Source organism: Barbus barbus (assembly GCF_936440315.1).
Source record: "Barbus barbus genome assembly, chromosome: 10".
NCBI classification, from domain to species: Eukaryota; Metazoa; Chordata; class Actinopteri; order Cypriniformes; family Cyprinidae; genus Barbus; species Barbus barbus.
The window spans coordinates 26,370,904-26,398,901 of NC_136738.1; the positions used below are offsets into that span (position 1 = coordinate 26,370,904).

General features: G+C 36.0%; 1 protein-coding gene across 2 annotated transcripts; it reads left to right on the top strand.

Moving 5' to 3' along the window:
• Positions 1-817: 817 nt before the first annotated feature.
• On the top strand, positions 818-26,540 carry LOC306876410 (carboxy-terminal domain RNA polymerase II polypeptide A small phosphatase 1-like). 2 transcript variants are annotated; one of them, XM_079427545.1, is made up of 7 exons: positions 818-2,070; positions 12,151-12,305; positions 18,507-18,608; positions 20,612-20,668; positions 22,709-22,801; positions 24,138-24,323; positions 24,478-26,540. In XM_079427545.1, the coding sequence occupies exons 1-7, from the start codon at positions 1,845-1,847 to the stop codon at positions 24,604-24,606; spliced, it is 948 nt and encodes a 315-aa protein (XP_079283671.1). In that variant the 5' UTR covers positions 818-1,844; the 3' UTR covers positions 24,607-26,540. The 2 variants fall into 2 exon arrangements, with proteins under 2 accessions (XP_079283671.1, XP_079283670.1); XM_079427544.1 differs by lacking the exons at positions 818-2,070; positions 12,151-12,305 and adding an exon at positions 12,793-16,224.
• Positions 26,541-27,998: the final 1,458 nt, after the last annotated feature.

Here is a 27,998-nt window from a genome sequence, read left to right on the forward strand (position 1 = left end):
AAAATAAAGGACTTGCTGAAGACTTTGCTCAAGCCTGCTGGATCATACTGGATACACACATTTTAAGGCCTGTACATTTTCAACATGATCAAATCTTTGCTGACAAACATGGCTTCTCCTCTGACTGATAGTTTTGACAGATTTTTATAAAGCAAACTTTTATATTGTTATAATATTTCAAGAATAGTGCACGTACCGGACTAAAGCAACTTAAAAAGCAAATTATAATCGTACATCATTTTATTACGTGCTAAAATGTGAGTATTGAATATGATACAGGAAGGTTTATTTGTATATTTTTCAATCATCATTGTACTGCATTGCATTATATGTTATGTCCCCCAAAATAAAATTACAGGGCCTTGATCATAGAATTAACATTTAAATATTGTCTATTAAAACATATTATTGGGAGATATAGAGTGTTATATTTATGCAATTTATGTAAGTAGTCTGCTATATTATTATACATATTTATTTATTTATTACTTTCATATATAAAGTATCATGCATGTATATGTAGGCTGTGTTCAGGAATGTTTATCTTTAAATATCAGGGTATGAAATTCTAATTTCTTAAACTTTTACATTTTGTCCACGAGATGTGGTAATATCCTTAATCTGGTGCGTATAGAATGGCGAAATGTTCAAGAAAAAAATCTTCAAACTCATAATCTGTAGGGTCTTGCTCATGCTTTCAGTGAATGACTGTAGACTGTTAAGTGTAGAGTGTCATGAATACCAATGATGTAAACTTTGTAATCAACATCACAGAGTGCGCGAACTTTGAGGACTCTCCCTGAAGACGGTCTCAAGCCCCCCGCGCTCACAGCTCATGCCGAAAAAGTTCGCAAGAAACTTGTCTTACTCGTTAAAACGAAAATACACACGCATTCACTTAAAAATCATTCACGCCTTACTTCGCAGCATATATACTACCTGACAGACGTTAGAAAAACTTGTTTTTAACTCGGAATCGAGCACTCTCTTACGCGGAGGCCAAGAGATCTTTTAAACGTATTGAAGTTTGTAGATTTTAAAGGGGCAACGCATATTAATCAGGTAGGAGTCCGAGCGAATAGAACACGTTGTACCAAAGTCAGATTTCCTATCCAGTTCAAGTGAAATAATAATACAATCGAAATCCAATACTTCTAGCTTAGAAAATATTTATTGATGTACGTTTGAACGATTTAAAAAAAAAAAATTAATAAAAAAGTGGACCCACTAAAAATTATAAAATTAATTTACAGAGAATCTTACAAATGTAGCATGTTCCTCTTGAATATACGAGTATTTTTAACATAGAGTGTTGGTGAACAATATTGTGCATTGTAGACTACTGTATATTTTTTATTTATATACTGTATAATGCTTGCATTGTAAAGCCATTAAAATAATAATTATTGATGCACAGAGTTATTTAATTTTTAAATTTATATTACATTCACATAATTTATAATGTAATGCAATGCAATATTTAACTAAACTTTAGTTGCGCTAAGATGTTTTGTTTTGTGAGGTCACCTTCCTATTAATTATTAGATTTTAACAGGTACTATGTTCACAGGTAAATACACTAGAAGCTTTAAAGCTTTAACTTAGAAGCTTTAAAGCGGCTAGTGTAGTTCTGTCTTGCCTGAGTTGTCGTTGCCCCTTTAAGACGAAGGGTGCCTTGAAACCGTCGAGTTCCATGTTTGTATGTTGAAATTGAGAGCAGAGCCGTACTCCATGTTGTGAAAAGTTATCATCTAGGAACTTAACTTTTTATAATGATTTTTATTTAATTTTCTTTTTGTCGTCTAACTTATAAGAGCATAGAAATCACATTCAGCCTGGCATGAATGTTCTTAAGCGCTAAAAGTCTTTTGGATTTTTGGGGGCATTTGCAGGGTGTTTTTTCTTTCTTTTTTTCCAATTCAATCGTAGCCAACCGAAAGATTTTAATACGGAAACCCTTTTTAAGTTGCGATTTTACTGGCTTTACGGATCTCATGGACCACCCGTCCTCCTCGATCATCACGCAAGTGAGCAGGGATGAAGAAGCCAGTGCTCCTTTACGGGACAGAGGTGAGTTCAGAGAAACTTTGGGTGTCAAACTCTGATCAATGCACGTTGCTCGGCTGGCGCTTCATACAGAGTTTAATTCCGTCAAAATGCCGCATTGACTCGACCTTATGGATAACTCAAGTGTTCAATCACTCATTTCCGCTCATCAAAACACTACAAAAACATGCCATATCCACTTTCTGAGGGCTGGTGACAGTTGATTCATCTTGGGGATGAGGACCAAGTCCATTCATTATAATAACACAGTGCAGACCCATCAGCTTCATTTGCATGCCATAAACTCGAGTTTAATTAGAAAACAACTTTTTTTCTTCCTATAAGTGAAGGCTTTGATGTAGAGGGGGCGTGTCCATGATGACACCCTTCCCTGACGTTTGAGGGAAGGCTGCTCTTGTTTACTCCGTAGTGTGTCTCTAACCTGTCATTTTCTGCTTGCACCTAACTCATAATGAATGGCTCCTCATGAGACGAGATTGCATAGTATCATCTAATTTGGTAATTTGGTAATGCAGACTTCTAGCCTCCCTTGTCTTATCTCTGATTTACAGATTGAGTTGTTTTGCTGTGGTGTCAGTGCATGAATGCACAAAATTGTTCTTTTTATTGTGCTAAACTGGTATAGTTTTGTAGTCTGCATTAATGTGGTAAAGATGCATTGATTGAGTGTAAAATGGAAATGTTTTATTAGTTAAAATCTGGAAACACCTGTTTATGCTTTATGGATGGTGTTTTTTTTTTTTTACATTTTGCAGTAATCATAAAGTCATCAAAATTATGACAATATGGGAGGTGCTGGGAGAAACTTCAAGCATTTAAGACTTTAGATGACAAGATTTTAAGATCACTGCCCAAACTTTGGACTGGTAATGTTATTGAGAGGTCATAGGTCATAATGTGACTGTAAGCAGGTCAAAGATTAGATGAAAAGTGACTCTGTAATCAATTATTTGACTTTCCAGGAAAATATTATGGTTACGACATCTTTTTAGGGACACAAAGGTCTCTTGTAGCTAGCCTATTTTGTAATTGTTGATTGAGCCTTTTTTTCTTTTATTTTAAATTTTGAAGATTTCAGATGTTCCAGAAAATGCTTTGATTAAACTCTACTGTACCCTGCAGTGTTGCTTATCTGCTGTCTGTGATTGTAGTTTCTTTCTCTTGGAAATCATATCTAGCTATTTTTTTGCTCAGTGATGATATTTATATATAATCACGCAAGCATGAAATATATGTATATAAAATATTTATCTTAATATTTGAAAAAAAAAAGAATGGCATTTAAACTAGAATTTGGTATAATCTGTAATTATTAATCGATTTATTTAAAATATTAATATTGATTCCTTGATATAATCTCTTATACTATAAAATTGTTTATAAATAGTATGCATTTTTGGTCTTGGCTATTATGCATGTTTAATTAGTTAATTAGTTCTGTTTAATTATATTTATTTATTTTTTTCAGAGCAACAAATAATGATTGCACTACATTTTTACTATAATTTACAGAAGACACCCACTAAAATGTCATTCAATCACACTGTAACAATACTTAATATACACACACAAAAATATCCGGCAAATTTAGAACAAGAAACATTAGAAGACATGAAAAGATTCTTTAAGAATCATAATGCAGCGCCCAAATACTAATTAATTGCCATTTTAAATCTTTAACAATCTTTCAAAAATGTTTTACTCATCAATACATTTTTAATAATTTAAAATAATAAAATTTAGCATCACGTTTTCCTTTATATATTTTAATAAGTAATGGTTAGAATTATTATAATTTTTTTTAACACAAATTGTTATGCTGAAAGATTATGTAACAGTATTTAATTTTATTTTCACAAAAGTTATTTAAAATATTAACATGGATACTTTGCAACACTAATGACGTAGTGCTGCTTTAGTTTTGCTTATTTTACACCAACATTGTTACTTTAAGCTTTACGCTTTGTAGAGTTTAGCAGTTCCTTATGTTTTAAAAATATAAAGCTGATATGTTTCAGCAACCTTATAAATGCGTTTGAATGAACACAAGCATGGTTTCTAAATGATGACGACTACAGTGAGAGCCAGGGAGGATCTTCTATAGCAGTCAGCCTCACTGCTTGTTTTTCCAACCGCTGTGTTTTTCACCAGCGCTCCTTTTTCCTCTCTTGCGCACACAGAGATGGAGATGGTTTACAGGCCTGTGTTTTTGTTAGAGATTTGATGGAAACCACTCCCTGTAGCAGGTTCAGTACAGTGCACAGACCCTTTCCGTCTGTCTTAGCATTTCATTTTTATATATTAGTTATTTGTGCTCAAATAAAAATCTCCTGTTGAAGAAGGTGATACACTGGAATATTTAGGAAGGTGTATTATAGTTAACAGAAGGGGCAAGTCTCTGTGATATTCCTAGAGAATGTTGCAGAACTAGGTCGTTACTTCTCCGATTGGCCCTCGAATGTAAAGCACAGATTGTTTTGTAAGGCGAAGTATGACGTGGTTGAAAAGGAGTCAAGAGCATGTACTGCCTTTACAAAACCGGTGATTTTTCCGAGCAGTGTTGGACTAAAATCAACAAGCTGTCTGGAAGTTTTTCATAAGAATTGGCAAGTTTAACCTTACGCAAATGAGCAGCAATGTGTGAAGATTCTCAATGACTGTGAAGACACTGATCCGTATCTCATGAGATATATTTGAATGTAGTCAAAGAAAGTTAAGAAGTAATTTTGACTCTGAGTATGCACAAGGATGGATATGAAAAAATAAAAAACCATGTCAGAAAATGTTTGCATGCAGATTTCACCGAGCATGATTTGTGTATTGATAATCATTTAAAATGTTGCACTGCTGCAATTTATGTGCAAAAACATAACGTTTTAATAATTTAATGTATTATTAATAATTGTAATTAATATCTGTAACTAATAATTGTCTGCATGTTGAGTTTGATTTGTGTATTTATAAGCATTTTTAAAAAATTCACTGCTGCTGTTAATATGCAAAAACTTTCCCTTGTGCAATGTTTTAATAATGTAAGGTTTTATTAATAATTGTAATAAAATATTTAATAAAATAAATTATATATGCATTTAAAAAATAATTTTAGACGTTTTAAAAAGTATTAAAAGTATTATTTATTATTATTATTTTTTAAACCGGCTTGCATGGGTCCCTTTTTGGGCCTGTCATGAATCGTGGGAAGACTGAGTTGCTTGAGGTGTATTATATATACATAATAAATATACACAGTACACACATGTATTATGTAAACACAAACTTTTATTTTGGATGCGATTAATCATTTGACAGCACCACAGAATTCCAAATGTTTATAATTTCATGGCATAAAAACACAAGCACAAGATCAGTGAATGTATAGGGTATCTGGCACACCAGGCCCAGGTCAGTAGGGCCATTCATCCTTACTGTTCAGCCCTGGTTTGTATGCATTTTGTGTTGTTAATAGAAAACGGAGAGATAAAGCTTATTAGAAAAACTGCTCATTTAGCTGGTTTTTGAATTAACTGGATTTTGCAGAAAAACGACATTTTCCTATCTCTCTGTGGCAGCACTAGAATGCTAAAATGCATAGAAAAACATTGGCTTTTATGCATTAGGAAGATGCAAAGCACTTTACATTGCATCAAGGTCTACATTTAATCAGTTCATGCATTCTCTGGGAATCAAACCCATGACCTTGGTGTTGCAAGCACCATTCTCTACTGTTCAGTGCACTTTTTTATTTATTGGCAATCATTCTAAAATAATTTAATAATAATAAAAGTAGAAAGCAAGTTGCATAAAACCCGTCAAACTTCACATGGAATATGTGCAAGTAAGAATCCTTTAAATTCAGTGCATGTGTAGGACGCCCCCTGTCCAGGTGACAATACTGCAGTTAAATCTATTTGATACAAATAATGAGACGGACAAAGTTGGTTCTTATTTAAAGTTGAGCCGCTCTAGTAATGACTTTATTACAATAATGTAATCACAATGTCTAACTTCATGAATATCTCCATTCAGCAACAATAATTCTTGAAGTCTTTACATGTGATCCAGTTTAATGAACAGGTAAACTAATTAATGATCAGTGTTTTCTGTATAACCAAACCCTTGTCTTGGCTTTTTTTATATATATATATATATATATATATATATATATATATATACAGTACATTCATAAGACATATTACTGGAGTCAATTTAATACTTGATTCACATAAATAGACATCACCATATCAGACTGCTTCTATATGCTTCATATATCAAGAATAAAGCATTTGACCAAGCGTCCATATAAGCATAAAACATATTAAGTAAAATACCATTCATCTGAACTGAATGCTTGAGCTAGCTCTCTGTAATACAAAATAAACACTTAAATTATCAATGGGGCCTATTGTAATCATACAAAACTAAATCATATAGTACCCCTTTAATTCCCGTATATAAACAGCAGTCCTTTCCTGAGATAAACACCCCGTTTGTCAACTTTAATACATTAACTTAACATTAATATGGGATTTCAGCGAGCTGGAGCATTTTTGTTAACTTTGAAGTTAATATATATAACACACAGGCCGTTATGACGAGCGGAAACAATCTCCGTTATTAATTAACTCTTAAACCGTACATTACCTCACTTAAACGGTAGATACAGTTGAGTAACATGTTATCTTGACATTATATATACATTGTGACAGGATTTACCCACCTATTTGATAGAAATAATGAGACTTATTTAAAGTTGAGCTGTCGTGGCCTAGTGGATGGAGAGTTAGACTTGTAACCTGAAGGTTGTGGGTTCGAGTCTCAGGTCCGGCAGGGATTGTAGGTGGGGGAGTGAATAACCAACACTCTCTCCACCCTCAATACCACGACTGAGGTGAGACCCTTGAGCAAGGCACCGAACCCCCAACTGCTCCCTGGGTGCTGCAGCATTGGCTGCCCACTGCTCCGAGTGTATGTTCACTACTGTGTGTACACTTGGATGGGTTAAATACAGAGCAAAAATTCTGAGTATGGGTCACCATGCTTGGCCACACACCACTTCCCTTTCCCTTTTACTTCCCTCTTCCTTGGGGCTCTCCGTTACCATAGCAACCCTGGACCCCACACCATCCCCACAAACTGTCCAATCAGGATATTTCATATCACAAGAAAGTTGTTGCAATATTAAAGAAAATCATCAACAAAGAGGAGCAGATATTATATGCCTAAATACCAATATAATCAATAATAAGGAATAAACATAAAACGTATATACATATAAATACATGTGATCAAACATTCAGCGTGTCACATGCCTTAAAGTCTTTTCCTGGATACTGGAGTTAGACTAAACTCTGACTCTGACGTGTCGCGTCTGGCCATACAAACACCCGGACTGCTTGCATAATTCAGTAATCGTCGTCTTAACGGCTTGGTCTGTCAGCTAAGGAACATTTTAGTACCTGGATTATTTTAGGTGCACTGATTAATGCACCAACATAGAAGATATGTCACTGGATGATGTTGTTTACTGAGGCTTAGCTTTTGGCGTGACCCTGTGAAAAGCGTGCCAAGACATTGTCCAGGACCATCGGATACACTTTCGGTAGAGCACCTGTTCACCACTTTGTTATAGTACTGTATTTTTAGAAAAGGCCAAGCTTCAAAGCCGTGCCCTAGTCGTTTCTCCATGTTTGGGATTGACAGCAGCCAAGGCTCCATTGACAAGTCTGCATGCATATGCCAAATATTTCTAATATTTCAAAACCCTTTTTGTTATTTATTGTCTTAGAAGGTGTTATGGCCTCAGCAAAGTGGGTCAGTGGATGTGGTCAGTAATCGGAATCCCTCCCTGTCTGCACGGCATTGTGGATTATCTCGGCATGGTGTTCCCAAGCTTTTGCCGTTCTTTACCTGTTTTGTTTGTACGTGAAACATGATCTGCCTGATGGAAGTCAAGAGGCGGGACACAATGAAGGCTCAGTGTAGGCCTTCCAGTGCCTTGCAGCGGCTCTTACTTCACTTCCTCACACTTCCTGTTCCTATTTTGGTTTGGCCGGGCACTGTGCAGCAGAGTTATGGGCCAGCAATATGGCTGCATTCCAGTGAGGGTGCGCGAGAGGGAGACAGGGAGGGAGAGTGAGTTCATTGGGGCCCCTGGAGGGATTCTCATGCTCTCTGAGTTTAATCCAAGCGGCAAGACTGTCATTTTACGATCTGCCCTGCATGTCTTGTGTTTTCTTTCTGGTACTGGCCACTTTGTCATTAGGCAGTGGTCGGGTATGACCCCTTTTAGCGGCTTCTGCATTTGTTGAAAACTAAGATTTAACTAGTTAATTTAATTTAAAACTTCAGTCATTGTAATATTACTACCAAATAGACAACAGTGAAATTGAATATTAAAAGAAAAAGAAAAATCTGTGTTTTTTGTGATTGCAACAGATACATTTATGAATGCATGCTATATGTCAACACATATTGCATAATAATATATACAGTATCAGCAAGCAGTATCATTTGATCAAACGTGGCTGTAAAGACTTATATTTTTTACAAAGGATTTATATTTCAAATAAATTATATTCTTTTAAACTTTCTATTCGTCAACAAATTCTGAAAAGAGTATCATGGTTTCCTCAAAACCACAGCTTAACTTTTTTCAACACTAATAATAAGAAATGTTTCTTGATGCCAAATCAGCATGCTAGAATGATTTCTGAAGAACTGAAGACTGGAGTAATTATGCTGGAAATTTAGTAAACTACATTTTAAAATGTAAATGGGGAGCAGTTAAATTGTAATATTCATAATATTCCTGTTTTTACTGTATTTGGTGTTTCTTTCAAAAACATAGAAATCATACAGACCTGAAAAGTTGATTGTACATTATTTAGATTTTTAACATGATTTGTATTTGTCCAGTTTTCCAAAAGGCTGTGGCATGGGAAATGTCTAGAACTAGATTTTGCGGTTATATTCTAGATGTTACTGTTCTTTTCTTCATCAAACACTTTAAATTGCACTAATGTAATAGCCTACAATGTAGGAGTGAAGTAATGTGTATTATCATTTATTTATTTGTTTGTTTATTTACAACTTTGGCACCTTTTTCCATGAATGTTTGTCTTCAAGAAAAATTAATAATGTTTTATGGTACTATTGCAGTACCGTAATAATTTGGATATACCATGATAATAATAATTTTTTTTTTTTTTGTGTGTAGTTCCATATAAAGAACATGAATCTTGAATACAGTTACAATACCACAATATGTACTTCTGTTTACATATATTTACCATAGTATGTGCCAAATTGTAATCCATGAATTACGGATTTTTCTGTTTGAGTAACATCCATTCTAATGATCCTTTCTTATACGAACTAGTCACTGTTTTGTTTTCCCTCAGAATATTGTTTATGTTGCTGTAGTAATCTTAGACTTTTGTTTTCAAATGTGCACTTTACTGGACAAAATATGATTTACTTTCACAAAGTATACTTATTGATTCCAATGATAGCACTAGTTGATTGCTATTCATTTGTGTTATTTCAATTTTTCATTTTAAAAGTCCTGTCAGCCTACTATCTTAGGTGGCACCAATTCCACACTGTCATAAGTTAGTCTAGATCCCTTCATTGGACGTGCAAAGTATGTGCAATGTCACACAAATCGGCTGCCCTTGTCCACCAAGGGGTGGCATGAAACAAGTTTCGAGTTTGTAACGTGGGGTCGCATATCACCATCGTAAAATCAGATGCTGAGTGGCCTCTGTCCGTCGGGATTGGAATAGCATTGGGACCCTCTTTAAAAGAGACCCAGATAAGCCACCCTTAAGTATGTGGACAGAAACTGAACTGGGTGGGGTGAAAAAGTTGTAGCCTAATTATCAGCTCTGGAGAGTTGAAGTGTATTTAGACCTCAGGCTCATTATAGAACGCCAAAGAGTCAAGTTTTCCTTATAATTGTCTCTCCTAGCTAGTCTCTGTTTGATCTTTTTCTGTTTACAAGTTCAAGTTTGTTGCTCCAAGCTAATCGGTTACAGCTTTTCGGTCTTTCATCATAGTGTCCATTAAGGTATCATATGCTCAGCAAGAGATAAACATATGGTTAAGCCATTCCCTCCTGTCCCCGCGTCGGGAACACAACAAAGTTTTGTTTTGCGATTCCGTTTATGGCGTGGTCTATATTTGTGTAGAATGCCATCACTAACCACTGTCAACAGCTGCCCGCGGGTGCTATTTAAAGCCCTCTGATGTGTAATATCGGAGGAGTCGGTGTGAAGCGATGGATGCCATTTCTTCAGTTCCCTTCACCTGCCCTTTTCCTCACATTTGTAAACCTGCCACTCTCTGTCCAGGTGTGATCGCTTAGCGATCTTTCACTATTACGACCTGTCAGATTCTCTGGATATTTACAGAGGGTCATATGCACGGTTAGCGTGTGTGTGGTATCGTTGACAAGTCAATGTACATTTTATGTTTGAAGGTCAAGAGACCTGTTTTATATCCCAATGATGGGCTGGCAGCTCACGGCATATAGGTTAAGTTTGGTTTTAAGGGCAACTTTTATGTTGTAGGACATGTCAGAATGAAGATAAATCTAATAGGCTAATCTAAATTTAAAACAAAAACTCAGCCTTCAGTTTCTGATCACATTCTTTTACCGTCAATCACAATAAGACGCTCAGAGTAACTCAAAAGTACTGTGTTCTAACTAACTTGTTTATTACGGCTCTGTTTGATACATGAGCTTTTAGTTTGAATTTTGAATGGCATACTAATCTTCCCTGTTGACAGCTGCCTCGACCGTCTTGGCTGCAGCCTAATTTGTCAAAGATTTTGTCTCGCAAAGTCCAGCTTTCGTCACTGTTGTTCGCTCTTCTAAGTTGCCTAGGGCTGTGCTGTTGCCCCGAGCTCAACATAATCACGTGGATTTCCTGTAATGTGTCACTATTCACGGATCCGTCTCCGTGTGCTGTATTTGGTGACAAATATCTTGCTTATTAGCAAACAGTAGGCATGGGTAGTTTGAATAATTTTATATACGAGTCATCTAACACTGATTTTAAAACTGTTTGATGCCAAGAACTCCCAAATATGATGATGATGATACCCTTTGCAAAAAAAGTCCCTTAAAGTATAGAGGTGGTTATATATTTTCATTTATGAAGGCCCATATATACTGTTTAAAGAAAAGGGTGATATTATTATAGACCCGCAAAATTAAATAATTTGCTTATTAAAGCCAAATTAAAATCTTAAAATATTTTCTAAATCGAAATATTGACTTATTATTAAAAGTGTCTTTTCTTCTACTACATCAGAGCAGTTTAATACTTAACTTTAGAGTTAGTAATATTCTGTATTTTATTTAATTTTTTTTGTAAAAACCATCTTTCTTAAATTCACTTTTTTTGGGGCACAGCCATATTACAACCATCCGTGAAAACAAATTGAGTTATCGAAAATTACAATGAAGTAAAATACGAGATTACTTGAGGAATTCTTAACAGAGATGCAAAGCACACTCTATTTAAGTAGTTTTTTTTTGTGCTTGACTTGTTAGTTTGAGGGCATGTCAGACAGATATTTTGCGTACTTGTTCTGTACTGTTACACTCAAAAGCGTTGTTGTTCTATGTCGTATGTTGAAGTTCAGATTATGGAGTAAGTTTTGGGGAACTCATGGGTGTGACACACACACGTGTTTCCAATTAATAAAACCTCCACTCCACCCTTTCAGAAATCCATAGACGTGGTTATGCAAAGGCTTTCAATGAAAGAGTTTTCTGATGGTGTAAGAAGCCTGCTTGTCTTAATATCTCAAAATGTGACTTAGACATGCTTTGGATTTGGCCTTAATTTAGGGTACAGTCTATAATTACCGAAATTATTTTTATATTTGCACTCATCTGTGTATATGCAATTGAAGATCAGTCATTACCGGTCATTTATATGTGCATACGAGTACAGTCATCTCATAACGAGCATAAGCTGTCGGAACTAGTCGAGTGTATCATGTATGCAAAGATATATGGCAGTGAACAGCAGGGTAGCTGTTGGTGTGATATGATTGCTTCTCGTTTCCCAGGTACCCCTCCACATGCTGCATCCTCATCGAAGAAACCCCGCAGTCGTGGTATCTTCCACAGTCTCTTCTGCTGCCTTTGTCATGACGAAACTGATCACGTGCCCGTCAATAACAACGCCCCGCTGCTGGTGGAAGAGAACGGAACCATCTCAAAAGTAAGACTTATTTCAGTTTTGGTAACTTCTTATTTTGATGTCCCGCCCTGAACTCTCTAGAGTTTTCTGAATACCGGCCAGCTTGTGGTTAACATGGCCGAGAGCCACATGATCAGCTGTGATAGCGAGGAAACCGAAACCTCAAGTTAGCTTTTGCGCAATTCTTTTCCTGTTTACAAGTTGTGACAGTTGAATATTCCATGATGAGAGTTCATCTCATTTGTGCTCCTGTAGAGACCCTAAATTACTCTAAAGGAATGTTATAAATGTATTTAGCAAAAAGTTATGCTATCTGTTCTTATAATTCCCAACTAATTGAAAGCCGATATGAAGGCATGTAAAAAAAATTGCCACTCATAATTCCATTGAACTAATTATTCAGGGAAAAAAAGCATGTCTGCTAACAACTATGAGCAGATCGGGTGTCAAGACGCTGTAGGTGTTGGATTCAGATTTATGCCTTACTTCAGCTTTTTATAGTGATTTGATACACCAGGAGTTATTTGTCACGTCTCTGAAGCACCAAAATAAATTGGTAGGTGTCCTGAAGGCGGGCTGAGTGCAGGGGGTTCAGTGGAGTCTCAACCCCTCTGTCATGTCAACGTGCACATTGCTGTTGGTGTCTCAGGCAGGCTGTGGGCTCAACGAATCCCTTCAGCTTTGCGAGCCTCCTCTGCAAACGCAGATCTCTGACTCTATTTGTAGGCTCTCTGGACAAAGCAAACCTATGGGAGAATGTTTGGAGTGTTTCCCTTCTTCTGACCTTTGCCAGTGTTTTGGAGAAAGGATGTCTTTTGTCGAAAGCAACTTTACTAAATACTTGGAATCCTCTGTCTTTTTTAAAAGCGAGCACCCAGAAATAAGCATGCCCGCTGAACTGTGCTTTGGCCATTCTGAGGTCTCTGGACAAGGAGATCCTAAAAAGGAAAACCAGTCTTTGGAACGTGCTGCAGAATTTTGCACAGAACAAGAAGCACTTATTGACTCCGCTACACATCAAAACGCCATCAAGATGAACGAGGCTGATGGACTGTGCATTGAAAATGGTCAAATCAATGGTGAATTTTCAGATCAGTCTTGTTCTTCTGGATACAGCTCTTTGTTGGACAGCTGCTCTGAGCACAGTGAGTGTTTTGAAATTAGCAGTTCTTCAGTTGACTTGGTTGAAATAAGCCAAAACGATGAACTTAGCATTGCATTTGAGCCAAGCGATCAAAGTGAGATTTTTGAACATGATGCTGAACAGTTAACTTTATCCGAGATGAGCCTAGATGATTGTGAGTCCTTTCAAAGAGATGATGCAGAACAACAAGATGATGCAGAACAGATCATTTTATCTGAGATTAAACTAGATAATTGTGACTGTTTTGAACAGCATGACGCAGTACAGTTAAACTCATCAGAGATGAGCTCAGACCTTTGTGAGTTTATTCCACAAGATGATGCAGAATCGATAACTTCATCTGAGTTTAGCCCAGACTGTTTTCAACAAGAGAATGCCGAAGAAATCATTTCATCCGAATTGAGCTTAGATGATTGTGCATCTTTACCACAAGATGATGCAGAACAAGCAACTGAGGGAGATCTTTCTGATTCTTTTCTGCAAGTTGATGTTGAGTCCTCACAATTAGATCCTTCAGATCATGAAACGCTTTCTGAATGCAGTGCAGAATATCACAACCAGCACAGCGAGTGTGAAAACAGCAGTTCTGAAGACAACTTTTTTGATCTAAACAGTGTAGTTGAACTAGATTCTGAAGACTGCGAGACATCTAAACAGTCCGAGCCTAACAATCAAAACAAGCTTGATAAATACCATGCCACACATTTTGAATCCCCTGAACTGTGTCAGGACTCTAAAGAAAGTAAGCCATCTGACCACTGTGTGTCCCTTGAGCACACACAGCTTACTGGGCAAATGGACACCACTGATGATGGAGTTCTGCTAAACAGCCTAGATGATTGCACTTGTTCATCGGAGAACTTTGATTGTAGTCGGACCTTTGACTCCCCAACTGAAGAGCATCAAGACCGTAACCGACTCTCTGAGCACAGCGAATCCTCTGTATGTTTTAAGGTTTTAGAACAATGCGCAAGCTGTGGAACGTACTTTGAGAAATGTGATGTCCGTGAACAATGCACTCCCTCTGTGCCCACTGACCATTCTGAGGGCCCACATCAAAGCAGACTTGCAGAAAAATGCCCAGACTCTTCAAGAACACACAGCTCTGTCTTTCACAACCCTGAAATAACTAAAGAACATTTGTCTAATCATAGCAGCAAAACTGAGGTCAGGAAACCTTCTCAGTCCGATGCCATGTTTTCTGGATCAATGGAAACTTTTGAGGCTCGGTGGCTTTCTCAATTTCTTACTGATCTTTTGAGGCATAATAAGGAGATTTCAAGTCCTGCTGCTGAAATCAGTGAGACAAATGGAGAAGCAGAAATCCCTGAAGTTGTAGATTCTAAGCCTGAAGTTCAAGCTTTGGACATCTGTAGGAAGCTCTGTAGAAAGTGTGACGAGTTGGAGAAGGGAAAATGTTGTAATGATGAAATTCTTCAGTCTTTTCAACTTGCTGATGATGAGGAGGTAAAGTTTGAAGAGCACTCAAATGTGGACATCTCCCTGGATGCAGTGACCACAGCAGCAGGTTCTTCAGATGAATCGAGCGAGGACGAGTATGGTGACTGCATGGATGGTAAAAGTCAAAGTAGCTCTGAAACTGAATCGTTCACAAGTTTTGTTGAGTCTGAATCATTTGAAATCTTCTCAGATCAACCATGTGATAAGGAAAACCTTCTTGACGAGGACGATGAGTCCTTGATACAAATTCTACAGCCAGATGAGTACGCTGATGAAGTTAACGCTGAGAATTGTGGTATGTATGCACAGGAAGATGCTTGTGAGGAAGAATGTGAGATTGATTCTGAGCAACAAATGACAGGAAAGAAAAGCAATAAAACATATGCTGAAGCTGTAGCTGTTGGACTCCCAGTTGACATGGGTCAAATCCGTGAATGTGCCAAACCAGATGAGGTCCACGAAACTGAAGATTATGGGCCTGGTTTTATGGACGAATGCTTCTCGTTGTATTCCGAGAGCAAGGAGGATGAACTTTGCTACAGAAATGTAGAGGTCGCTGAACCCCTTGTTGATATGCAAGAGTCCTATGTTGCAGCTGTTGAAGGTTGTGGACTTGAAGAAGTGGTTGAAAATGCTTTTGACAGTGTATCTGGAGATTCCACAGAATTGTGTGCTGTGAAGGACACATTTCAAGGAGCTGATACTTTGGAATCACCAGTTGAAGAAAGTACATTGTTGGAAAATGAGGCCAGTCAAGATTTAATGGAAAATGACAATTCTGAGAACACAGAAAACATTCAAGATCTCAGTTCTGTGGTTGAAATCGATGCAAACAAGGAGACACACTCTGAGTTTGATGAAACTGACGGGGATCATGGACCTTGTTGTGGAGAGATTGAAACTACTGAAGATGAAGAAACAACCCTGTTTGACTTTGAGGATGTTGTAGGATATTCTGAGGAATGTGATGAAGGTAAAGAGACCCAAACTGCTGATCAACTCGTCTCTTGCGCCTTTGAGGAGCAGTCAAACACAGAGACTGGCACTCATTGTGTATCAGATGGTCAGCAAGAGGTCAATACCAAGCCAAAAGACACACCTGGGCTCCTTCATCCTCCTGGAACAGATGGTCTGTCTGAGAAGAACCAGAAAAATGAAAAATTAGAACTTATACATCAAGTTGCAAGAAGTGAAACATCTGATCAAGACACGTTATTGAGATCTGACCAAAAAAACAGTGAACAGAGTCATTCTTATGACGAGAGTGATGTATCTGAAGATGAAGAGTACCCAGAGGACTGTGATTGTGAATTCTGTCTTCCACCCATAGATCAGGTACCTTTTTCTTAGGGAGACACTTGCTAATTTATTTTAGCATGTTTTGAAAAGCTTATGCATGAATTTGATAGTTCATTTTGCTTGTAAGAGAAAGCATTTAGTCTGCTTTGAGTTCCCAGACATTCTTTCCAGCTTGGTTTTTGCTTCACATTTCAAGATTCAAGATTTTTATTTGTCACATACACAATTATACAGAGTATAACCAGCAGTGATTTTTAATTTTAACCAGCATTTTAATTAGTATGAAGTCAGTAGCAACAGAACTAAAATAAGACACCATTCTGATTCCATGTCATATGTTATGTTATTTAAATCAGAGTCATCTGTACACTCTCCGACTTGGTAATGAATCCGGAAGAGACTGCAGGTCTTGAGATACTCATTCTGTAAACGTAGGACATTCAGTTTCAGATTGTGTGTGCACTGTATACTTTTCGTTGAAGAATTGGTTGGCCAGCAGCTTTGCAATCCCATCCCAGCTGCAGTCAGTCACTTGATCTTCCTCTGCTTATGGAATGCTAGTGCTAAAAGAGCTACTTTATGCCCCCTTATGGATACTAATGTCTATAACTAATACACCCTGTTTGGGTTGGGCTCTATGACCAAAGTTGTAGCATGGTGTATTTGCATAATGTTAATTGTGAACCACCATGCAAAAGTTTGGATTTTTTTTTTCAGCAAAGACAAATATAACAGTAAAGACTTAAACTGTTAGAAAATATTTGGTTTCAGCCAGCACCAAATTTGGTTTCAGCACAACTGTTTTTAACACCCATAATAATAATAAATGTTTCCTGAGCACCAAATCAGCATATTAGAATGATTTTTGAAGCATTATGTGACACTGAAGACTGGAGTAATGATGCTGAAAATTCTACTTTGCCATAACAGGAATTAAGTACATTTTCAAATATATTAAAAAGAAAGTTATTTTAAATTGTAATTAGGGCTGGGTGATATGGCCGAAAAAATGATCACAATAATTTTTTTCATATCAGTCGATATCGATAATTATCACGATAAATGTCAAATTTTTATTTTAAGTTTAAAGACAGATTTTTGCTCCAAAGTGAAAGTTATAGAGGCCAGACCATTAATTTTCTTTAACAAAATAAATATCTAAATAGAAAAATGTATTTCTTAGTTTCTGCATGTTCTAATGAGTGATATTGTTTCAAATCAAGAAACGGGTTTGGGTTGCCTGATAATATTATTAATAATAATAATATCACTTTTTTTGTCACTTAGAAATGCGCATTTGATAGTAGCTTGAGTTAGGATGCAGAGGTAAAGTTTTGTTCATTATCAAAATCAGTAACATCTGTAAACGGTCCGTGTGTCGCGGTTCAAATGAGTCACGCAGTTTCGTTCCGCTTTTGGCGCATAAACATTATATCGAATATTTATCGAACTCTTCATTTCGTTTTATCAAGGAAAATTATATCGTGATAATTATCGTTATCGAATTATCGCCCAGCCCTAAATGTAATAATATTTCACAATATTATTTTATTTTTGTTCAAATAAATGCAACTTTGGTGAGCAAGAGATTTCTTAAAAAAAAAATTATACCGACCCCAAACTTTTGAACAGTATGCTGTATTATAGTTTTATTTTTTTAGGATTATTTTTATAGGAAAATAAAAATAATAAAAGGATTATTTTTATTTTTTTAGGATTATAAACCTAAAAATTAACCATTTGGTAATTACTTTTTTTTTTTTAATGGTCCAGTGAATTAAATAATTTACAGTTTTTTTTTTTTTGTTGGAATAAGAAATGAAAGACAAATGAAAGTGTGACATTGTCTAATACCGGAGTTAAAAAAAATAAATTAATTAAATTAGTATTATAAAACTGACCATTCTTTGAAATGTTCTTGAAATTCTAGGCATGCCATGTGACTTTATAGCTCTAAATAATATGAAGAACCCTGTCCACCAATAGATATCTAGGCAATGGTATAGAATATCAAATAAAATCTTTACCAGTTGACACATTTTACTGTCCATCATACTGTACATACTGTCACACCAGCCAGCCCTACATATATTACTCATAAAACTAAATTTCTTCTCTACTAACAGACTAGAGATACATAATATAAGATACAAAACATAATACATTTTGTATAGCTGACAAGCAATTCCAGTCTTTATTTGTATGCTAATGTCTGTGACATAAGAATCTATACTGTATTTTTTACTGTAAAATAGTTTCTTGTTGTAAATGCCAACTTGGCTACTTATTTACCAGTGTCCTTGAAATGTTTATTACAGGTCCCAGCCAAACCACTTCTTCCACAGATAAAGTCTAAAGATGTAGGGAAGATCTGTGTAGTCATTGATCTGGATGAAACACTAGTCCACAGTTCATTCAAGGTAAGTCAATGTGTTGAGGCCTCTTTTTCCATCACTTTATAGCTCGCAGCCGGTGTGAATTAACTATATGTCACATGTGCTGTTGGCAGCCCAACTAATCATCTCATGGATATGGGATACACTTGACTCAAATGTTATAGATAGATATTTAACACCATTGCATGCATTCATGTCACAAACTTTAAAGCTGAAGTGTGTCATTTATCTGATGTTCTCCTGTTCAGGCTTGAAGGGAGAGTTTACCTAAAAAGGAAATTTCTGTCATCATTTACTCACTAACCGTCATGCTGTTCCAAACCTGTAATGCTTTCTTCTTCAGTACTCAAAATAAATATTTAGAAAAATGTTTCAGTGTTTCTTGTCTGCACAGTGATAGTCAGTTTGGTCCAGTGTTCTTTTGGACACCACCGACTTTGATTATATGGACAACAGCAGTTGAAACATTGTTCAAAATATTACTGCAGATGAAAGCAAGTCTTACAGGTTCGACATAAAAGAGAGTACTGATGACAGAAATCAATATACATAGACAAGTAAGCTGATTTCCCTGAAGAGTGTGAAAACTGTGGCTCTGCGATGCTATTAAAACACTTCTCTGTTTGTTTGAGCAGCCTAACCAGCAGCATAACCACAACCAATGGCGTTAGTTTGAGATCAGAATTTCTTTGTCCAGCCAATCGCAGCTGGTGGGAGGGAACACGTTTGAGTCTATATAGTATATTAGTTATACATTATATAATAATTGATTTTTTTAAAACGAATTGGTGACGGTAGTGGTCCAGAATGCTTTAATGAACATTTTTGCAGTTTTAGTTTTTCATTTTTAAGTGACTTTTTTATACAAACAGAGAGGAAGCATTAAATCTGTTCCCGCATGTTAATGTAGACATGTTTTTGCCGGCATAATGCAACAGTTTTATAATGTTAATAGTGTTTGCATTGTAATAGAACACTTACAATGTCTGTCACAATATGTTTAATAACTAAGAACACAATATGAAGTGTCATCTATTGCAAAATTGCCTCCATTGTTTTTAGATTCCAGACACAAGTTATTTTATGTTGAGTTAGCAGGTATTGTGCCAGTGTAAATACAAGTAATCTTATTTGAGCCAGAGGAAAGCATCAAATTGTCTCGAGAAAGTGCAGTATGCTACTTTTGGTTAAATGATTCTGTCTAATGGTGCCTTTACTGTTTGTTTTTACACGGATGCATGCACTTTTCCAGAGAAATGCGGCATTCCCTGATTTGACTCTTTATGGAAGAAGTTTTTTCTCCCGCTGCATGACATCATAAATGTGCTATGTGCACAATTTGGGAAAGCCGGGAAGAAAAGGAATGTTTTCCTCTAGGGAGTGTCAGAAGCGACAATGTTCTAATGACTACTTGCAATCAGAACGTCAACTTAAAGTATCTATTAAATAGAAGTTGATTGTTTAAAAATTGTTTATCCAAAAGTTGTCATTGTTTATTTAACCCTCATGTTTTGTGGCAACTTTTTTTTTTGTTAAAGCTTACCAGCTATGGTCATTATAAACTTCTTATTAAAGATTTTTAAAAATCTTCATTTGCGTGCCACTGAAATGAACAGCATGCAGTTTTGTAATGACTTGAGTGAATAAATAATGACAGTTTTCATGTATGGAGTGAACTCCTTTCAAAGTGAGTCAGAATTAAAACAAGTGTGATATTTTAGCACAAGACCGCATAATGTTACTTCATGCCACATCTGTGTATGTAGGTCACACTGTCCTGACATCTCTATAACACATAAACGTGATTATCTCAACATTTGAGATTGAGTTTCCAGACCTATCTAAAGAGCACTCTCAGGGTCTGTAGCAATGTTCTAAATAATGACTGGAGCCTGTTGGGTGTTTACACATCATGTTCAATAACATCTTCTCAGTCACTGATCCAGTCACCTGGAATATAGATTTAATATTGTTTTCTTCTGCCTGAAACCGTTCAATCAGTTTTATTGTGTTTTCTTTCTTCCTAGCCGGTAAACAATGCTGACTTTATCATTCCAGTGGAAATTGATGGGACAGTACATCAGGTGAGCATAACCTGTTCTCATACTAAGGTGCTCATAATAACTGAGTTGAAAAGCAGGCTATATATGAAACTGAAACTGTTGTAGGCCAGCACAATCAATTGGGGAAACTGCTGTCTCTGTAATGAAAGTTGCCAATAACTTCGGAATGTGATGACTCCCTGACGAACCTGCTTCCTAAAAATAAAAAAGTGTATGTGTGTGTGTATTAGGGAACGATACACGTATTCAATAATACGAGGCTTTCGGTTCGGTTATGCATATGCATTACAAGCCGAACGATTCGTTGGACTAATCCTATTACAGCATATTATCCTATTAGGTTTGAGTAGTGTGTGCGCATTTAGAGTGCGTTCTTTCTCTGCATGATTAAATCTATTCAAATGCATTTAGAATGATCACAAAATTCAAGATATGTTGGCAGGAAATGTATATATTTACATAATTTCATATAGTTAATGTCACAGAAGAGTGCTGTTTTTTTCTCTCCAGCAATCAGCATGATTACAAATGATTTTTACAACAGTTCAATAAGCAATTACTTAAGAGACTTAAGTTTTAGACCGCATATCGCCTGTTTTTGCTCAGTTTCGCCAACAAAAATAAATCCAAACACATCCACATCACACACTCTGAGCAACATGACGGCGTTTTATTCCTGAATGAATCAACCGTTTAAATGATTCGGTTCAATCGCAGTGACTCACTTATTAACAGTGGCTTGCTGCCACCTGCTGGCTGTTTTAATTTCCCATTTAAAGTATTTTTTAAGTAATTTCGAACATCAGTTGTCAATGTTTTGTTTAAAATATCAAAACATTATTTGTGCATTTGTAGTTGCAGGTTAAAGCATTACATGTCCCTCTGAGCTGCATTAAACAGTGTGTAAAAGCAACCCTTTTGCTGACTCCTTGGTGTTCACAGACTCCAGGTTGAAATCCTTTGATTACAGTGTTCAATCAAAATAATGTATCTACATGTTTTGGCAATGGATGAGAATTGAAGCCAATCATAGCCCATTATATGCATGACTGCAGTGGTGACTTATAAGGTTTTAAATAAGTCTGTAGGGCAGGCCTGTCATTACTCATTCTAATTAGATGAACGTTTTATGTTTCACTTCTGTTCTTAGTGTGTGAAACTGATAATCTGCACTGACAGCTTTGTTGATTATAATGTGAGCAGTGTCATATTTTCCTGTTACTTGCTTCCTTTATAAAAACGGCGTGCAGTTGTCACACAGAGAATAAGTATTTATTTTAATGCAATTTCTGTTCATTAGAATTAACAATTGTGATTATCAAAAAAATAATTGAGCTTCATATAGTTAAGCTTCATTAATCACACAGTCCGAACTAACCTGTGACCTCTATTATTTGTCTGTCTGCTGTTGCGCAGTGTTGAACAGCGCAAACATTTTATCTTGTTTACGTATTGCCGCTTAACTCGAGTGTGCTACCTGACAGTTGCGTTGCCATCTCCGCTGATGGGTCAGAGCAGCAGGTGGCTATTTCTGGGCCCTGACGAAATGGAGAAACCCTGACTGGCTTCTGAGAAGTCACTGGCCATCAATCTCTCCTCAGAGCGCGTCTCCTGCTGTCTCGGGCTATGACAGTACGGTGCCTTGGCCCTTTAAAGGCCAACGGCCCCAGTTACACCGGGGGACTAAAGAATCTGACAGACAAGGCTTTGGCCTGTTTCAAGTAATCCAGGATAGGCTTGTGATGTCAGGAAAGCCTATTCAGGATGACTTGGTTCAGGAATGAGACCACCAGCTTCATAAACTATCTTGGCTGACCTAGTTGTTAGAGTAAAATAACCCGTTTTATTGCTTCTCTTAAAACGGGGTTTATCGTTCTACGACCGTATAAAACTCATCGTTATGTGAGGCATCATTTGAAGATGCAGGCTAATATATAAATCTTATTTATTTAGTAATGTGTCTTTATGAATGTGACCTGATTTACCCCTTCAGATAGTTGCTGAGTTGAATCTTTTGCAGGAATGACTCATATTTGAACAGTTTTTCCTCTGTCTCTGTAGGTGTATGTGTTGAAGAGACCTCATGTTGACGAGTTCCTCAAACGGATGGGGGAACTGTTCGAGTGCGTGTTATTCACTGCAAGCTTAGCCAAGGTGAGAAGTGCTAATGGATTTTTGCACTATGCAAGGTATTCAGTATTGAGTTTATTAATAAATAGGATTTAACAGCACTTACAATATGTACGTTTTATAAATGTTACAGCTGTGGAAAATATTTAATTATTTTAAAGTGGACTTTTGCAGACCTGTAACAAAAATACAGCTTAAAACATTTATTTGATCTGCTTTCATAGATATTGTTTTATTTTTTAGTTGACATTTTATTTTGTAAATTGTAGTGTAATTTTTTTGCTATTCATTTTTTTTAATATTTCTTAATATAACTTGTACCTTAACCTTGACTTTTTTTTTTTTTAAAGTTAAGCCTTTTAATTTCTCTCTCTATATATCCACTTTATCCTATGGTAATGTCTCTTAATATATCTTATGTCTTGGTCATTGATTTTTTTTATTTGTACTTTTCACTCTCTCAATATATATTTTACTATATCTATATTTTAAAGTCATTTTTTTTTTTTACTTTTTACTCAATACATATCTTCTATCTTAATGTGTCTTGGTATACATTTTGTATCTTAAAGTCATTGATTTTTTTTTTTCTTTACTCTCTCTTTATATCTTTTATCTTAATATATCTTATATAAGATATATTATATACACAACCAGTCAAAAATGTTTGTAAAGTAAGATTTTAATAGTTTTTTTAAAGAACTCTGTTCTGCTCACCAAGCCTGCATTTATTTGATCCAAAATGCAGCAAATGCAGTAATATTGTGAAATATGTTTACTGTAAAAAAAACAGCTTTCTATTAAAATGTAATTTATTCCTGTGATCAAAGCTACATTTTCAGCATCATTACTCCAGTCTTCAGTGTCACACGATCTTTCAGAAATCATTCTAATATGCTGATTTGCTGTTCTAATTTATTATTATTATTATTATTATCATCAATATTTAAAAAAGATTTTAGAAAAATCCAAAGATCAGTATCAGACTGGAGTAATGATGCTAAAAATTCAGCTTTGAAATCACAGGAATAAATTACATTTTAAATGTATATTCAAATAGAAAACAGTTATTTTTAATAGTACACATATTTCAAAATGTTAGTGTTTTTGTTGGACTTAAATCAAATAAATGCATGCTTGGTGAACATAAGAGACTTCTTTAAAAACCATTAAAAATCTTACTGTCTTACAGTCAACACATTTGACTGGTAGTGTAAATATTAATAGATTTATTTATATATTCTTTATCTAGTCCTCACAAACGAGTTAAATCTTAGACTCAAGCTATATTTTAGAGAGGTGTTTCCATGTTTTGTTTTTGCACCTCTTGTCAAACCGTGTCCATCACATTATTTTCTAGTATGCTGATCCTGTCTCGGATCTGCTGGACAAATGGGGAGCTTTCCGAAGCCGTCTTTTCCGGGAATCTTGTGTGTTCCACCGTGGAAATTATGTCAAGGACCTAAGCCGTCTAGGCAGGGATCTCAACAAAGTCATCATTGTGGACAACTCGCCAGCCTCCTACATCTTGCACCCAGACAATGCTGTACGTTACTGCCTTCCTTCCTTCTTTTGCACATACAACTGCTTTGGGTCTCACAATATATCACGCAGTGCTAAACCTTCTGAGAATTTGTTTGTCGCTTTGTCCCAGCATTCGTATTATACTTTTAACAGAAACTCTTCTCTGTCATGTTTAGGTACCTGTAGCCTCCTGGTTTGATGACATGTCTGACACAGAGCTGCTGGATCTCATCCCTTTCTTCGAGAGACTGAGTAAAGTGGATAATGTCTACACTGTGCTGAAGCAGCAGAGGACTACTAGCTAGCACGACACTAAGGGCAGCTGTCACTATGGGGCCAGGGAGGCTGCTGGGCTCGGAGCACCACACTGCTTCCCCCTAACAGGACCAGCCATTAGCTCAGTCCTCATCACCTACCCAGAATTCCATTCACATGATGTTTGATAGAGAAAAAGAAGTCGATTGACAGAACTGTGAAGGACTGCTTTAGCTATTACGTGCTAGCTATTAAAATAAGAAGCTGATTGTTTTAACACTCAATTGCGTGAATCTCAGGAAAGCGATCAGGAGCATATTTCACCCTGAAGTCAAATAATAGAAATTATATTTTGCTTAAAGAAAATGAAAGAGATTGCTTTTTTTTGCCTTTGTGACATTATTTTGACAACTAAGCACATTCCCTCGAAATTTTGCCATAATGCAAACTTATATTTACTGTAATGTATAAAAAAAAAATATTATTTAAATTGTATTGTATTTATACATTATGGTTGTATTTGTTGTACTGCCTTTAATTTATACTTATTTATGCAAAAAGTACTGTATTACAGTAATCTAATGAAAATCACCATTGTGAATAATAATGAAAATCACAAAAAGAAAAAAACAAAAAAGAAAAATATTAAGATGTATTATGGTAATAATGAGGGACAAATTGTTTAATTGTCAAAATTAATTTCGTAATGCAAAAACAAGTCAAAGTACGCTTTATTTTCTTTATGCAAATGATATTTTGTATTTATTTTACTCTTGATTTTAGGGGGCCCATGTATGTCTTTGTGCGATTCACCCAAAAACGTGTTACTCCTTTGCAACTCTTTCATTTTCATGGTTGAGGGAAGCCCTGTTAAAATGAAAAAAGTTGATTCTCCTCTTTGGTTGGTCATTTGAGAAGATCTTTTTTTTTTTTTTTTAGAAAATGACTTCCTGTTCTTGGGCTTATATCTTGAGTTAAACTTCCCTCATTCCCTGTGTTTAATGAGTTTACTTCAAGATCTCAAGTAAGGACAAAACCATAAATGGCAATCACATGGAATAATATGCTGTCTTTTCTTTTAATCTATCCAGCTTTATTGGACTCTAAAACAAGCATTCATCCAAAAAATTTTTTTTTCTTTTCCTCCTCCAATTTCTAAATCAGATAAGAAAGACTCATGATGCAATCAGCCAGCACTTGAAATTCAAGTTTCACAAAGCAACAGATGTAAGAAAAGGGAAATTGGTCTGGCACTTGTGTCTCACGGCCAGTTTTCACTCCGAAGGTTAAGCTAATGTACTTTTTGAATCATATAAAGTATGCTTTATTTTGTCTAATGGAAGGTCATTCACCGTGGCCTTAAAATTACTGTAGCAAAAATTTGTCAGACAATATCAAAGTGGTCTTATTTACAAAATCAGTTTGTCTGAAATGGTATAGTTTTAAATTCATAACAGTATGCCATTTGTGTGTTTCTATTAATCAAAACGAGTAAAGAATACTGGAATCGAATCTTGATTTGTCAGTGGAAACAGATGTTCGACTTGTAATGCCTTAACTCTCCATTAGATCACTAAGCTGTCAGATGGTTCATTGAGAAAGTGATTTTGGCATCGGCGTAAGCATGCCGTACTGTGGACTGGAGAGCCCCTGTTGACGTGCCTTCTTGTTAGTTGCCATTTAATAAGGATGGCTTTCCTTATGGGGATCGTACACTTGCTCAGCACTATCTGAGTTGATTATTTTGCAAGTGCCAATATGGATGTTTCGAGATATAACGGTGATGTTCATGTGTCCAGGAGAGAGTGGAAAGATGATGTTATGGCTTTTAATACTGGTATTTTGTCCATTTGTCAGTGTTTGACTTTTTAAATAGATTTGGTGATGGCGAAACATTTGCCATCTCAATATTTGTGATATTAATGAAAATAGTGCTGTGCCATGGAGAAAAAAAGATTTTGTTATTCATAAAAGTTTAAAGAGCAGCTTGAGTGTTATTTGATTTCTTCAAAAGCACAACTGATTTTTCTCTTTTGTACTTGAATCAAACCCTGTATTTTATTCTGGTATTATTTCCAGTAGTGTATTTGCAGTTACATGGTTTGTGTGTACGCTATTTGGGTTGTCTTCTACAAAATGCGTTAACATAAATCATTATGAAAGTCTTTAAAGGTATTTTTTACCTTTTTGAACACAAAAAATAATCCAATTTTGTGAAGAAATTAAAATACTGTCAGTCATTCAAAATGCTACTTAAAATCTACTGTTTCTAAGAAATGATAAAACGTCAGTGAACTTAAGCTTAAATGTAATTGGTACGCGAATACATAGTCTTTCAACGCTTCAAACTAATGATGCAGTAGAGAACATGTTACTAAATCGTATGTCTGACTTGGTACATTCTCAAGAGGTCTGACTATTCATCAATCTCAGTAGGACTTCTCACATTAGTGTGCTTATGCAACAGGTCCAACCCAGGCCTATGTTTTTCAGAGGTTATGTAATAGTCTTGGTAGTGCTTGTTTGGAATAATACGCTGCCTTTTCAATATTCTCATAGATGCATGAGAAAGGCTACAAATGCACTTCTCTCAAAGTCTCAGCAAGTCTTTTTTTTATAGGTACTCGGGCATTATAAAGAAAAATGAAGACTGGAATCAACAACTTAGGCTGCGCCTAAGCGTCACATAAAGGCATTTTTTTTCAATAATAAGATGAAATGCTCTGCAAATAATCTCTGACCTAATGTTAATACATTTTCCCCCGGTTTCACAGACAAGGCTTAAACCTAGTCCCAGACTAAAGTGTAAGTCTGAGCTGTTTCAACTGAAAGAAACTTGCACTGACTGATCTTAAAACATGTCAGTGCCTTTGTTTTGTCTTAAGATGCACCCCAGTAATGTTTTATTCTAAGGCATGTTAATAAAAATTACTTAAATTTCCTAATTGAACTATGGCCTAATCCTGGCTTAGTCTAAGCCCTGTCTGTGAAACCGGACCTTAAACAGACAACCACAAATTTAATTTCAAGTCAGTGTGAAAATGTAATATATAACTAAGAGCCAACTAATTGGTCACTATTTTGTATACCTTTAAACATACACATAGGGGTGGTGATGGTGCAGTGGATAAGACACATGCCTTTGGTGTGAGAGACCCGGGTTCGAATCCACTGTGAGACACCAATGTGTCCCTGAGCAAGACACTTAACCCCTAGTTGCTCCAGAGGCGTGCGACCTCTGACATATATAGCAATTGTAAATCGCTTTGGATAAAAGCGTCAGCTAAATGAATAAATGTAAATGTACACATTACCTAAAGTTGTACCTTACCTTTTGACATTTTTTTTAATGAAAATGTATAGTGCTTTTTTAATGCAAAGATGTTTGATAGCTTATATGTTTCTAAACGGGAATTTTATTATTTTTCTCGTTAGAGCGTGC